This window comes from Microcaecilia unicolor, chromosome 2 (genome assembly GCF_901765095.1).
Source record: "Microcaecilia unicolor chromosome 2, aMicUni1.1, whole genome shotgun sequence".
Taxonomy (NCBI): Eukaryota; Metazoa; Chordata; class Amphibia; order Gymnophiona; family Siphonopidae; genus Microcaecilia; species Microcaecilia unicolor.
In genome coordinates this window covers 644,737,051-644,753,130 of record NC_044032.1, presented here as the reverse complement: position 1 = coordinate 644,753,130, position 16,080 = coordinate 644,737,051, and the positions used below count along the sequence as shown (strand labels likewise).

Below are 16,080 nucleotides of genomic sequence, written 5' to 3'. Positions count from 1 at the left end.
TAATTTTATGTGAAGTACAACCTTTTAGACATTTAGGGGATGACAGCGGAAGGATATCTAGTTAACCTGAACAGGATGTTCAGCTGAATTATCTGGTTAAATCAGGTTGTTAAATATAATCGTACAAGTTTATCTCGTTACCTTTAGCACAGAGTACTAATCATTTCTACAGTGCTACTAGACATACGCAGCACTGTACACATTATACACAGGCACTTTTTCTGTCCCTAGAGGGCTCACAATCTAAGTTTTTGTACCTGGGGCAATGGAAAGTTAAGTGACTTGCCCAAGGTCACAAGCAGCTGCAGTGGGAATTGAACCCAGGTTGCCAGGAGCAAAGCCCACTGCACTAACCATTAGGCCACTCCTCCACACAGCTGCCAACCAACCCATCCAGTCTGCTCAGTGAAGCGATTACAGCTGTTAATTGCTGCCCTATGCAGGTAATATACCCCCTCCCTCCAAAGCTTTTGTATGTGCAAAAATTAATTCCTCTGCTGTTTTGAGCTGAAGTTCTCAACGCTTGGTTGTCATCCTCTTGCCATTTAGGGACCCTCTGTGTTTATCAAAAGTCTTTTTGAACTCCATATAATTTTGTCTCCATCCTCTCTGGGAGGACATTCCAGGCATCCACCACCCTTTCTGTGGAAAAATATTTCCTGACGTTATAGCGGAGTCTACCTCCTTGCAGTTTCATGTTAAGTACCCTAGTTAGCAGCTTCCCCTCCTTTGGAACAGATCCAATTGTGCAATAATTTCTTTCAAGTACTTAAATGTCTGTATCATATCTCCTTTTGTCCCTCCTCTCCGTAACTGTACTGGTACAACCTTGACACACCTTAGCCCTCATCTTTTTTCAGCTGAATAAATTTTATCTGGCTAACTCACTGGACAGATAAAAGTTTTGTGGTCTGAGGAGGGGCAAGTTTGAAAAATTATGATTTGTTCATGAAATTCCAGAAGATGGCAGATTAATCTTTTGAATACTGGCCCCTTAAGTTCATATCAGCTGTGTCATCGGTATAAAAATACTGGAACATTTTTTTTTCATGGAATTAAGAATCCAGTAAATTAATAAATATTTGGCAATTTTTTGATCATTAGCTTTGTAGACAGATTTCTTCACTATTCTATTAGCCCATATCTGACAGAGAATGGAATAAGTCTCTTATACACTGCTCCCAAAAGTGCTGTGGCCAGTAAAATGATGCCACAGATCAGGCCAAACGCCCAACGCGGTCCCAGGTGCGTGTAGATCTGGCTGACAAAAACAGGTCCAAGGGTCCGTGCTCCGCTTCCAGAAGCTGTTAACCAGCCCATGTAAACTCCCTGAAAAAGAGAGAAAAGAGGGCTGGGCTCAATTAGGGGCAGGCTCTCTGCCATAAAATGTTAGCAAAATTGCATGTGGTACATAAGCACCAAAAGACATTTTCAGTATCAGATTCCCAGCGTACTGCTGTAACGTGCCAGAACACAGTACCAACACAACAGCATGAGTGCTGCCAAGTGTGGGATAATCATTATTTTCTTGGTAAACATAGCCTTGGTGAAAGTATAATCCGTATATTTGTACTTTTACACCAACAAAATCAAAATTAGTTGAAACAAGACTGATGAAACAGCTAGGTAGACAAATTGATATAAGCCTAACAAATGTTGAAAGAATATGGTGTTCTGAATTACTATAATCCCTGCCCTTATCAATGAGGAACTTAAAGATTTCAAGACTACTAAACACTTTGTAAGCCTCATAAAAGGATCATTCTAAGGATTTTATTTATGGTGGGCTGATGTGGCGTTTTAAGGAGTGCCTGAAACAATTCAACAAAAAAAAAAAGAAGCGTGGATCATGTTTTCATCCAATACTAATTTTCAAACTATGGCTAAATGACAGCATCTACCACAAAGCTGAACACTTGTAAACCACTTTTTCAAGCTGGCTCCTTCTTGGACTTTTAGCTGAGATTCTTACGTTCCTACCCGCAACCTCCGCTCACAGGTCAAATCCCTCCTCTCAGTATCCTTCTCCACCACCGCCAACTCCAGGCTCCGCCCTTTCTGTCTCGCCTCACCCCATGCTTGGAATAAACTCCCTGAGCCCATACGCCAGGCCCCCTCCCTACCCATCTTCAAATCCTTACTCAAAGCCCACCTCTTCGATGTCGCCTTCGGCACATAACCATTACACCTCCATTGAGGAAATCTAGACTACCCCAACTTGACATTTCGTCCTTTAGATTGTAAGCTCCTTTAAGCAGGGACCGTCCTTCTTTGTTAAACTGTACAGCGCTGCGTAACCCTAATAGCGCTATAGAAATGTTAAGTAGTAGTAGTATGTCCAGTGGGGCAATGTGCCAGAACCGGTGGTGGGAGGCGGGGCTGGTGGTTGGGAGGCGGGGATAGTGCTGGGCAGAATTATATGGTCTGTGCCAGAACTGGTGGTGGGAGGCGGGGCTGGTTGTTGGGAGGCGGGGATAGTGCTGGGCAGACTTATACAGTCTGTGCCCTGAAAAGGACAGGTACAAATCAAGGTAAGGTATACACAAAAAGTAGCACATGTGAGTTTATCTTGTTAGGCAGACTGGATGGACCGTGCAGGTCTTTTTCTGCCGTCATCTACTATGTTACTATGTCTGGGTTAATGTCCTGCTATTTGATCCTGCTTACAAAAACTGTAAAACGCAGGCAGTTTAAACGTCAAAGTAAAATGCTGTCAGCCTTTTCATACTGTAATTTTAAGTGCGGTTATACACCAGGGACCTAGCCAGACTTCAGCGGGAGGAGGGTCCAGAGCCCGAGGTGAGGGGGCACATTTTAGCCCCCCCCCCCCACCACCACCTTTGACTCTCCCCCCCTGCCGACGACCCTCTCGACCTCCCCTCCCGCCGCCAACTCTCCCCCGCCGCTGCCGTCGCCTACCTTTGCTGGCAGGGGAGCCCAAACCCCACCAGCCGAGGTCCTCTTCTTCCAGCGCAAGGCTTCGTTCTGTTTCTGAGTCTGACGTCCTGCACGTTGTATGTGCAGGATGTCAGACTCACAGAAACAGAACAAAGCCTTGAGCCGGAAAAAGAGGACCTCGGCTGGCGGGGGTTGGGGTCCCCCGCCAGCAAAGGTAGGCAACGGTGGGTTGGCAGCGGGAGGGGGGGGGGTCAAGAGGGTCGTCGGCAGGGGGGTCCAGGGCCAAATCTATGGGGACCCAGGCCCCTGTGGCCCCACATAGCTACGCCACTGTTATACACTATAGTCTTGCTGCCCTGCTCTGCTTTTCTTATTTTTTGGTAGGGTGACAAAGCTGAGATTTTATCTTAAGAACCTACCCATTAGTTTACTAGCACTCACAAAGTACAATGGTTCCAAACAATGGTCTTTAAGGGCTACAAACAAAATCCTTTTTTTTTTTTTTTAAATATACACAATAAAAATTCAGATACATTTGCATACAACTAATTTAGGAGGGTGGTTAATTAGCACAGCATGGTGGATCCTCAAAGCATAAGAACATAGGGCAGACCGATGGTCCATCTAACCCAGTATCCTGCTTCCAACCGTGGCCAATCCAGGTCAAAAGTACCTGACAGAATCTCCAATAGTAGAAAGATTCCACACTTACCAATCTCAGGGACAGCAGTGGCTTTCCCCATTTCTATTTTAACAGTAGGCTATGGACTTTTCCTCCAGGAACTTGTCCAAGCCTTTTTTAAACTCAGATACACTAACTGCTGTTACCACGTCCTCTGGTAATAATTTCCAGAACTCAACTATTTATTGAGTGAAAAAGATTCCCTCCTATTCGTTTTAAAAGTATTACCATGCAACTTCATTGAGTAATTTTGGAAAGAATAAACAATCAATTACTGTTTATGTTTCAACTGTTTTTATTGATGATACAAGAACTGTAACAAATCCTTAATATACAACCGTTGATAAAGCCATTGATATAACCTTTTGATCAAACATGTCTGTAACTTGTGTCACCAATTTGTATTTTGTAACTTTTTTCTCTTCCCCCTCAGCCCCACAAACTACTATCGCTGTACCCGAAAGAAATTAACATCCTTTGTTAAAGTGAATAATAAAGAATAATAAAATGAAAGATTTTGTCACTAATTTCACATGTTGTGTTATATTTATCAAGGTACCTTGTTTTGATTCCTAATCCCTCCCTTACTTAGACTACCACGCTTCTTTCCTTTCTTCATGGTGTCTACTGTTTCAATCCCGCACCAAACATCTGTCCACTTTGATATTGTTGGGTAATACACAGCCAGCCCCTCGTACAATCAATTCATGTTTATCCGTTCTCTCTCACATCCCCCTCAACCGTCTCTTTATCAAGCTGAAGAGCCCTAACCTCTTAAGCCTTTCCTCATATGGGAGGAGTTCCATCCCCTTAATCATTTTAGTCACCCTTCTTTGAACCTCTTCTAAGTCTGCTATATCTTTTTTGAGATATGGGGACCAGAATTGCACAGAATATTCAAGGTGAGGTCGCACCATGGAGCGACACAGAGGCATTATAATATTTTTGGTCTTATTTGCATCCCTCTCCTAATAATTCCTAGCATCCTGTTTGCTTTTTTGGCTGCCGCACACTGGGCAGAAGATTTCAACGTATTGTTCATGATGACACGTATATCTTTTTCTTGGGTGCTGGCTGACTCCCAAGGTGGACCCTACATCAGGTTAACTATGATTTGGACTATTCTTCCCAATGTGCATCACTTTGCATTTGTCCACATTAAATTTCACCTGCCATGTGGGTGCCTAGTCTTCCAATTTCCTAAGGTCTTCATGCAATTTTTCCATCTGTATGAGTTAACAACTCTGAATAGTTTTGTGTCATCTGCAAATTTAATCACCTAATTCATTGTTCCCAGTTATAGATAATTTATAAATAACATATTTACAGATCCCTGGGGCACTCCACTACTCACCCTCCTCCACTGAGAGAAATGGCCATTTAACCCTACCCTCTCTGTTTTCTATCCATTAACCAGTTCCTAATCTATAGCAGAACATTGCCTCCTATCCCGTGGCTTTTTTAATTTCCTCAGGAGTCTCTGCTGGACCATAGAAAAGATGTGGGTGCTTACCTGAGGCTTTGGACCAAGAATCTTGGAGTATAAGGTATAGGACATGACATGACCCAGTGGGTAACCCAGTCCTACAAGGATGTCAGCAGTAAGGTACTGCGCCAAGTAGATAACTGGTGTGTACAGGCACCACGACTGTTCTACTGGGCATCCCGTTGGCTCCACAGTATGATTTGACGGCAGCTTTGTGGTAGTCACTTGCAGATCTGGGTCATATATCGTGTGCAGCGGTTTAGGAACGGAGCTATTCTTTAAATCTGCAAGAGAGTTCAGATCACCATACTTATACAGAAGCAGGAGAAACACTTATGAAAATGGGAGAAGTGATTATAGTTGTACCTGCCCACTGAATCTTTGGAAGCTGTTTCCCCCATGGTAACAAGATAAAGAATCCAACAAAAACAATGAGTAGACCTCCGAGTAAAACAGGACGCTCTCCAACTCTGTCAAAAAAAAAAAAAAAAGACAAGCTGAAAGATGCAGACTTACGAAATTTGTACTGATTATTTTCTAAAAAACAAAAACAAAAAAACCCCCAAAACCTTCTGACAGGCAAAAGCTAGCAGATGAAGAAAGCCCTATTTATTTGTAACGCTTATACCCCGCATTTTCACACTTATTAGCAGGTTCAATGCGGCTTACATAGTATATCAGGTTTACAAAGTGACATAGAAAGGATATAGCTGCAATATAGTAAATAAAGAGGTGATGGTTTAGATGAGGATAGGTAAGATGGGCAGGGAGGAGGATGGAAGAGGAAGGGGAGTGGGAGGAGGGTGTGTATTGGGATTAGTGTGTTGTTTAGTATGAGAGAATATATAGGGAGGGGTAGGACGAGAGATGTACTTAGGATTAAATAGGGGAGCATATTCCAGGTTCCGTCTTAATAGTCTGATCTGGGTAGTGCAGATGGACTCACAGTTAAGTCAGGTCATTTGTGTATGCTCGTTTGAAGAGGTAAGTTTTTAGCAGCTTCTGGAAGGGTAGATGGTCATTGACTATAGCCCTAATAGCCTAGTGCTAAGCAATGATGCCAGTTATAAATGAGTAGTGCCCATATTCTTGTGATTCCTCAATGAAATATTTTGCCCATCTCCTGGCATTCACTGAAAGCAGGGTAAAATGACATTAAAACTATAATTAATTCAGAACATGCTTAGAATTAACAGTTCTCTCCGATGGTAAGATTGGGAATGGAGTAGACCTAATGGTTAGTGCAGTGGGCTGAGGACCAGGGGGGGGAACCAGATTCAATTCCCATTGCAGCTCCCTGTGACCCTGGGCAAGTCATTTAACCCTCCATTGCCCCAGGTACAAAAGATTGTGAGCTCCCTAGGGTTAGGGAAAGTACCTGTATATAATATGTAAACTGCTTTGATTGTACCACAGAAAGGCGACTGAAGATGAGGCTGAATTGATAATCAAGTGAAGTTTGTTGAATGAGCGGTGAATAACCTGTCCTAATTGTGGGTGGAAAGTGAGAGCGGTATCAAGAATGACCCAGAGAATGCGTGAGGTATCAACTTGTGGAATAGGGCTATTATATAAAGTGAATGGCTGACACAGTGTTTTGATGGGGTGATTGGTGTAAAGAGGCACCTTAAATCTGGCAGGATTCAAAGCGAGTCTGTTATTTTGCAGCCAATTAGTAAGCTGCAAGAGCTTATTATTGAAGTCACATCTCTCTTAATGATTCAAGTGATTGAAAGGGTACAGGAGTTGAATATCGCCTATGTAGACAAACACGGTGACGTCAAGGGACCAAGCAAACGTCAATAAAGGTGCTAGGAAGATGTTTACTTATTTGCTGCATTTGTATCCCACATTTTCCCACCTCTTTGCAGGCTCAATGTGGCTTACATTATGCCGCCATGACAATCGTCATTAACGGAATGAGAGGAACAGAGTATTGTTTCAGTTAAAGGTACATAAGATATCAAGACAATTAAAAGTAAAGAAATTAATTAATACATTACAGATATGCAGAGAGTAGGATAAAGTGTAACGATTAATTAATAACAGTATGATTAAGTAACCAGTTTAAGGAATTCAGGGTCAATGAGTTCTAATACAGATGTAAAATGAGTCTCTTATGAAGGATTATTATTATAAGTCTCGTTTAAGTTAGTTTTCAGTGACTTCCGGAAGGCTGTCAAATCGTGTGTTGTTTTTAAGGCATTTGGTAATGCATTCCATCGTAGCGTGCAGATGTAGGAGAAGCATATAATGATTTGTATTTAAGTCCCCTACAGTTGGGGTAATGGAGGTTTAAGAAAGTGCACAAAGAACGTTTTGTGTTTCTTGCTGGTAGGTCTATGAGGTCTGACATATAATCTCCGTGGATGATTTTATGAGCCACGGTGCAGATTTTGAATGTAATTCAAAATGGAAGCGGTGCAAAGAAAAGCTATGAGAATGGTATGGGATTTGCATTACAAGACGTATGAGGAGAGACTTACGGACCTTGACATGTATACCCTGGAGGAAAGGAGAAACAGGGGTGATATGATACAGACGTTCAAATATCTGAAAGGTATTAATCCGCAAACGAACCTTTTCCGGAGATGGGAGGGCGGTAGAACGAGAGGACATGAAATGAGATTGAAGGGGGGCAGACTCAAGAAAAATGTCAGGAAGTATTTCTTCATGGAGAGAGTGGTGGATGCTTGGAATGCCCTCCCGCGGGAGGTGGTGGAAATGAAAACGGTAATGGAATTCAAACAAGCGTGGGATAAACATAAAGGAATCCTGTTGAGAAGGAATGGATCCTCAGGAGCTTAGCCGAGATTGGGTGGCAGAGCCAGTGGTGGGAGGCGGGGCTGGTGGTTGGGAGGCGGGGATAGTGATGGGCAGACTTATACGGTCTGTGCCGGGGCTGGTGGTTGGGAGGCGGGGAAAATGCTGGGCAGACTTATACGGTCTGTGCCAGAGCTGGTGGTGGGAGGCGGGGCTGGTGGTTGGGAGGCGGGGATAGTGCTGGGTAGACTTACACGGTCTGTGCCCTGAAGAGGACAGGTACAAATCAAGGTAGGGTATACGCAAAAAGTAGCACATATGAGTTTATCTTGTTGGGCAGACTGGATGGACCGTGCAGGTCTTTTTCTGCCGTCATCTACTACTATGCAATGTTGAAAAGTGTACGGGATAAGGTAGCTGATGATGGAGTACAGGGAGTGGTTGACCACTCTACCCTTCTAACCCGTCTGAAGGAAAAAGGAGTTTGTAGATATTCCCCTAAACTGGTTTAGATCATATTTTTCCCTTCAATCTTTTCAGGTTGCTTTCGGAGAACATCTTTTGTAGTCCTTTCTGCTGCTTGCTCGAGTGCCTCAGGGATCGATTCTTGCCCCTGTTCTTTTTAATGTATTTCTTGCTCCTTTGGCTACTCTACTACAAGATTTAGGATTTTCATTTTACATCTATGCTGATGATATTCAGTAGTTAGTTGCTCACAGGACTCATCCTTTCAAGATGTTTTGGCTTCTAATTTAACATGTGTCATTTCTTAGATTTCTGATCGCCTTTCCAACCATTAATAAACAATGTTCCTAATAAACTTTGTACTACTGTCCGATCTCTTTGGGTTATCTCTGAATGGCAAGTCAAATGCAAAGTGCTGATAAGGAAGGCAAAGAGGGACTTTGAAAAAAAGATTGCATTGGAGGCAAAAACAAATAGTAAAATTTTTTTTTAGGTATATTAAAAACAAGAAGCCGGCAAAAGAATTGGTTGGACTGCTAGATGACCGAGTTTCTGACACTATTACATCTATCAAACTGTAAAGGAATACAGCTTAAGTCCATCTATGCCTCAGGATTTCCTTATCTTGCATCCAAAAATGTGGAACTCACTACCAACAGCCTTAAGGTGGATACCAACTTTCACAAGGTCCTCAAATCATTCATTTTCAATAAGCACTTCACCCAAAATGGTTAATCAAAGCCAGTAATGGGTAGACTTCTACGGTCTGTGCTTGGATCATGGCTGGACAGCTTCAGAAGTTGGAAATAAGGCCAGTGCTGGACAGACTTCTACAGTCTGTGTCCTGTCTTGACAGTGACTGAATAAACTAGCGTGGAGCTTTTCAGGGGCTTCGATGACAACTTCAGAAATTTTAGAACAAGGATAGTGCTGGGGCACACTTCTATGATCTATGCCCTGAAAATGGCAAGGACAAATCAAGATCATGCATACATATGAAGTATCACATCATACCTTATTGTAATGATATTATCTTATTGGGCAGACTGGATGGATTGTACAGGTCTTTACCTGCCGTCATCTACTATGTTATGTAGTCTACCAAGTGCAGTGTTAACACACGCAGAGTAACACACACTGGTCTCCGTATCTCAAAAAAGATATAGTAGAATTGGAAAAGGTACAGCGAAGGGCGACGAAAATGATAGTGGGGATGGGACGACTTTCCTATGAAGAGAGGCTGAGAAGGCTAGGGCTTTTCAGCTTGGAGAAGAGACGGCTGAGGGGAGATATGATAGAAGTGTATAAAATAATGAGTGGAATGGATCGGGTGGATGTGAAGCGACTGTTCACGCTATCCAAAAATACTAGGACTAGAGGGCATGAGTTGAAGCTACAGTGTGGTAAATTTAAAACGAATCGGAGAAAATTTTTCTTCACCCAACGTGTAATTAGACTCTGGAATTCGTTGCCGGAGAACATGGTACGGGCGGTTAGCTTGACGGAGTTTAAAAAGGGGTTAGATAGATTCCTAAAGGACAAGTCCATAGACCGCTATTAAATGGAAAAATTCCGCATTTTTAGGTATAACTTGTCTGGAATGTTTTTACGTTTGGGGAGCGTGCCAGGTGCCCTTGACCTGGATTGGCCACTGTCGGTGACAGGATGCTGGGCTAGATGGACCTTTGGTCTTTCCCAGTATGGCACTACTTATGTACTTATGTACATTCCTTGTTCTACACAAACGCGGACACTAACTTTTAAAAGATCCATCAATAGACTCCCAAAATTGCTATGAACACGATATAGCCCTGTTCACTCTCCCCTTAAAATCGTACATTAGGTCGCTCACATATGACACCAATTTTCAAACAAACAAGTTCCAGTTCTGATAATCATGTACCAATTTATGTGCTATACGTTATCTCGGTTATAAGCTGCTGCTCTATGTATTCATCCTAGTTACATGGTAAAGCCACATTGACCAGTATGTTTGTTTGGATAATGTGACTGCCCCAATTGACATTTCGTCCTTTAGATTGTAAGCTCCTTCAAGCAGGGACTGTCCTTCTTTGTTAAACTGTACAGCGCTGCGTAACCCTAGTAGCACTCTAGAAATGTTAAGTAGTAGTAGTAATGTGGGGTATAAGAAATAAAAAAATGGGAAATGGAAAATTTGGCTGGTGACTCTTGAGTTGAGGAAGTGTTGGCACAGCAGGTTCGGCAAGTGTGGAAGAAGGAGTGTGAGTGTGTGTGAGGTCTTTCCTCTTGTTTGTTTCCTAGTGTCCCTCTAGTGCAGGAGTACACTACTGGTTAGTGCAGCGGACTTTGATCCTGGGGAACTGGATTTGATTCCCAATTTATTTATTTATTACATTTGTACCCCGCGCTTTCCCACACATAGCAGGTTCAATGCGGCTTATGTAGTAAATAGAATTACAAGTTTTGAATGAAAATATTACAAATTGTAGTAAACATAGTAATAGTGGGGTTCCAAGGATATGTAAATTAAACATGGAGAGGTAAACAGAGATGTGCAAAAGGAAAGGAGATTGGGAGAGGTAAGGAGTAGTAAGAATGGAGAAGACAAGATTGGGGGATAAGCGTAAGGAGATTGGGAGACATGGTCTAAGGTATAATGATCGTCAGGACAGGAATCATGTGGGTGGGCTTAAAAAGTTACGTTGGGTCATTAGGGTAAGCTTTCTTGAAGAGATGGGTCTTCAACATTTTTCTGAAGGGCAGATGGTCGTTTATTCGGATGGATCTTGGTAGAGCGTTCCAAAGCTGGCTACCCAAAACGGAGAAACTGGATGCATAGGAGGTTTTGTATTTAATATCTTTGCAGTTAAGAAGGTGTAAATTGAGGTAAATGCGCAAAGACATTGATCTGTTTCTGGTTGGGAGGTCGATGAGGTTATTCATGTAGTTATGGGATTCTCTATATATAATCTTATGAATTAGTGTATGGACTTTAAAATTAATTATTTCTCTGATGGGCAGCCAATGAAGCTTCTCACGAAGAGCTGTTGCGCTATCAAATCTTGACTTGCCAAAGATAAGTCTTGATGCCGTGTTCTGGGTAGTCTAAAGTCTTTTCAGGATTAGGGTCTTACATCCTAAGAAAACACTGTTGCAGTAATCTGCGTGCGTGAGTACTGTGGATTGCACTAGGTTCCGGAAGGTGTCCAAGGGAAGATATGATTTCACTCCTTGTGACTCTGGGCAACTCACTTAACCCTCCATTGCCTCAGGTACAAATAAGTAACATAGTAACATAGTAGATGACGGCAGAAAAAGACCTGCACGGTCCATCCAGTCTGCCCAACAAGACAAACATATGTGTAAACCTTACCTTGATTTGTACCTGCCTTATTCAGGGCACAGACCGTACAAATCTGCGCAGCAGTACTTCCCGCCTCCCAACCACCAGTCCCACCTCCCATCACCGGCTTTGGCACAGACCGTATAAGTCTGCCCTCCACTATCCTCGCCTCCTAACCACCAACCTCTCTTCCCCCCACCTGCTCCGCCACCCAATTTCGGCTAAGCTTCTGAGGATCCATTCCTTCTGCACAGGATTCCTTTATGCATATCCCACGCATGTTTGAATTCCGTTACCTGTATATACTATGGAAACTGCTTTGAATGTAGTTGGCATAAAAACCCACAGGAAGGCAGTATATCAAGTCCCATTCCCTTTCAACAATAGCAGTATTATGGAAATAAAGCAACCTGTCACTGAGAACTGCACAGATGCTGCTGAAGGGAGTCAAACTGAGATTAGAAACGGCTAATAAGGGGCACAGAAGAATTACTCCCTCAGGTCTCATTGCTAGGCTTGGCACTATTTAACATGATTTGGTGACTTACTTTTTTGACAGTATTTTAACTGCCAGGAATACCATCACAGACTCAACTCCAACTGCAGCAAGAATTATGCCGTTGTAAAACACTGCTTGCGTCCGAGTCCAAGCATACATATCCATGGTCAGCGGAGCAGCTATGCTAAAAGGGAAAAACAAAGTAAAACTGTTAAGAGGAAAATACTGCCCAGAACTGGAGAGCTGCCCAATACCACAGACACTTAGGTACACAACCAGAGAGCAAAATATTTTCTTCTTTGCTCCTGCTTCACAACTACATAAGTAAACATTTAACTTTAGGAATTGATTTGTAATGTATGTACTTGGAATACATAAGTGCTTAACTAATAATACTTCAACTTTCTATCCTCATTCTGAGACTTTATCACAGGGGCGTAAGCTAGACAGCAGATTTTGGGTGGGCCTAGGCAAGAAGTGGGTGGGCACCAAAAGTTCTCTCCCCCACTCCCACATCAAAAAAATATCTCAGCTGGTGGGAAAATGCTTCTCTCCAGTCTCCACCTTGGTAGTCTGCAGCAGGCATGCGCTGAAAACTGAGCATGCGAAGGTGCCAGTATTGTGGAGAGCAGCATTTTCATTACCATGTGAAACTGTTGGATGGGCCTGAGCCCTAAGTGGGTGGGCCCCAGCCCATCTAGGCCCGCCTGTGGCTACGCCACTGCTTTATCATGAGTGAAGCCTTCACCTCAGTAACAGCATCACATGTGTTAGTCGGGTACTTACAATGCCATAAACACTATCCTCTCCACTTCTGCTACCAGGGTCATCCTGGCAGGGCCGCCGAGAGGCTAGGCCGGGCCCGGGGCAAGGCTGCCCCCCTCCGCCCCCCCCCCCCCCCGCTGCCACCCCCCGTCGCTGCAGTCCGCGGTCTCACCTGCCTGCCTCCACGGCTCCGGGCCCCCTTCATTCAAAGTGGCAGTCGCAGATCGCGTCTCTTCTGGCCTTCCCTCCCTGTGTCCCGCCCTCGTCTGATGTAACTTCCGGTTTCCGCGAGGGCGGGACACAGGGAGGGAAGGCCAGAAGAGACGCGATCTGCGACTGCCACTTTGAATGAAGGGGGCCCGGAGCCGTGGAGGCAGGCAGGTGAGACCGGGGACTGCAGCGCCGGCGGCCTGACCCCAGTGCCAGGCCTCCCTTGGAGGCCTGGGGAATTCTGCCCCCTCTTGGCGGCCCTGCACACTGGGGTAGGTGAAACTCACAGTGCTGTGCTGTCGGCTTTCGTAGGGTGTCATTAACTTCTTTTACCTACCCCTCCTCTCACCCCACATATAACAATGTTAAAATTCCAAACAAAATCATCAGCAAATCAGACTGTTCCATTTCCCTAAATAGGAGGTGCTCTTATGTGCAAAACTAAGCCTCATGCTGCAATCAGACACGAGAAGGGGAAAAAAATCTAAAAATTCTTCCAATATTTCAGCACTGAAGCCTTAAAAACACGTTCTTACCTACTTCCCTTGCCTAATTTAGTAGCCTAATGGTTAGGGGAGTGGGCTGAGAACCTGGAGAAACAGATTTGATTCCCACTGCAGCTCCTTGTGACCCTGGGAAAGCCACTTAACCCTCCACTGTCCCATATAGAAAACTTAGATTGTGAGCCCACTAGGGACAGAAAAAGTACCTGCTTATAATAAATGTAATTTCAAAACAAACAACAAATTCCACAAAATACAAAATGGCTCTGTACTAAGGGGAAAAGCCTCAAAGAGCTCCGAGACCAAAATTTGATCTCAAGGAGCTTAAATGGACCAAAATGGTCCTCTCTTCATCATAGGCAAAAAAACCCCAGTGCCACAGATCTAAATAACTTTCATTGTCTGTGGTAGCTATGCTGAATATGCATGATATTTTTTATGTTTTTGCCTCCCACTTAGCCATCTATCCCCTCTCCAATCTGTTCAGAACTCTGCTGCACGTCTCATACTCCGCCAGAACCGATATACTCATATCACCCCTCTCCTCAGGTCACTTCACTGGCTTCCAATCAGATACCGCATTCAATTCAAGCTTCTCCTTCTTACCTACAAATGCACTCAGTCTGCTGCCCCTCACTATCTTTCTACCCTCATCTCCCCTTACGTTCCCGCCCGTAACCTCCGTTCACAGGATAAATCCATCCTCTCAGTACCCTTCTCCACCACCGCCAACTCCAGGCTCCGCTCATTCTGCCTCGCCTCACCCTATGCTTGGAACAACCTTCCTGAGCCCTTACGTCAAGCCCCCTCCCTGCCCGTCTTCAAGTATTTGCTTAAAGCCCACCTCTTCAATGCTGTGTTCGGCACCTAACCCTTACCATTCAGTGAATCCAGACTGCCCCAATTTGACTGCCCCTATCGGACCGACCGTTCACTTGTCTATTAGATTGTAAGCTCTTTGAGCAGGGACTGTCTCTCTTTGTTAAACTATACAGCGCTGCGTAACCCTAGTAGCGCTCTAGAAATGTTACGTAGTAGTAGTAGTATTACATATAGCAGTGATTTAACCAGAGCTGAGATTGTGATATCATAATGCCTCATTCCACCAATGCCTAAGAGCCAACCTCATCAGTGATGTCACAATGGCTCGACTGTCCTATACTTGGCCCACTTCCCCCCTTAGTGTGAAGAGTTTCAGTCTCTGGTATCCAGAGCTGAGATTGTGATGTCATAATGCCTCATTCCACCAATGCCTAAGAGCCAACCTCATCAGTGATGTCACAATGGCTTGATTGTCCTATATTTGTCTCACTCTTATCTATTAGATTGTAAGCTCTTTGAGCAGGGACTGTCTCTCTTTGTTAAATTGTACAGCGCTGCGTAACCCTAGTAGCGCTCTAGAAATGTTAAGTAGTAGTAGTATTTGCAAAAAAGCATGGACAACGGACTGTTTTTGTATTCGTAAAAAAATAAAACATAAAAAATATCATGTATATTCAGCATAGCTACCACGGACAATGAAAGTTATTTAGATCTGTGGCACTGGGGTTTTTTTGCCTATGATGAAGAGAGGACCATTTTGGTCCATTTAAGCTCCTTGAGATCAAATTTTGGTCTCGGAGCTCTTTGAGGCTTTTCCCCTTAGTACAGAGCCATTTTGTATTTTGTGGAATTTGTTGTTTGTTTTGAAATTCTGTATACGTCCACATTGTTGGAATGTATTGTATTTTTACATGCATTGCCTGTCACCTATTATTTCTCTGTGATTACTCTGTGACCTCTGATGTGAATTACTTAGAGAGGTCACACAGCTATGCAACTTCCTGTGGGGGTTAGACACAGCAGATGCAGCACATGGAGCACATGGAGCTCATGATCTCTCCTAACCTGAGAGGATCTATGGTGGTGTGAGCATCCATTACCATCTAAGCACATGGAAGGAGCTGATAAGACAAATGTATAGTAATATGTATATATAAGCCTGTCTGATTATAATCTAACTACAAACTGTGAGTAAACAGATGTTTTGTTACTTCAACTTTAAAGTGACTCAGCAGTGAATCATTCAGGGGTGAATGAGAGAGAGATGAAGAAAGAAATTAACATTTCTAAAGCTGAAGCTGTGTGTACTAAAATCTGCTAATTATTTACTACAAATAATCCAACAAAAGGGTTACGGGCCCAGGGCCAGGAATTGAAAAAGAAGAGAAATATTACCAGGCAGAAAAAAAGGCCACATTTTTCTCTTAAGTTTTAAAGGAAAGATTCAGTCTGTCTCTCTCTCCCCCCACACAGCAGACAGAAGGCTAAGAAAATGGCTGAGGGAAGAAATTCACCATTTTTCTATTCTCTCAAGGTGCCTAGATTAACTGAGTTTAATTATCAGCAGTGGGAATTAAGATTCATATGTCTCCTTCGAGCAAAAGGATTAAATATATGCTTAGACCAAGACAGAACAGCTGAAAATATGGCTGAATGGGACAA

The 16,080-nt window shown here is 43.5% G+C and overlaps 1 protein-coding gene across 1 annotated transcript in view; it reads right to left on the bottom strand.

Annotated features, from left to right (window-relative positions):
* Nucleotides 1-338: 338 nt before the first annotated feature.
* The window catches only part of MFSD8 (major facilitator superfamily domain containing 8), a 66,324-nt gene continuing 50,582 nt past the window's right edge, over nucleotides 339-16,080 (bottom strand). The window contains exons 9-12 of the mRNA XM_030191746.1: nucleotides 12,168-12,302; nucleotides 5,433-5,536; nucleotides 5,094-5,350; nucleotides 339-1,329 (exon numbers count right to left, since the gene is read on the bottom strand). Coding sequence (XP_030047606.1) covers nucleotides 1,126-1,329; nucleotides 5,094-5,350; nucleotides 5,433-5,536; nucleotides 12,168-12,302 — 700 coding nt within the window. The 3' untranslated portion in view covers nucleotides 339-1,125. The remainder of the gene's footprint in view (nucleotides 1,330-5,093; nucleotides 5,351-5,432; nucleotides 5,537-12,167; nucleotides 12,303-16,080) is intronic.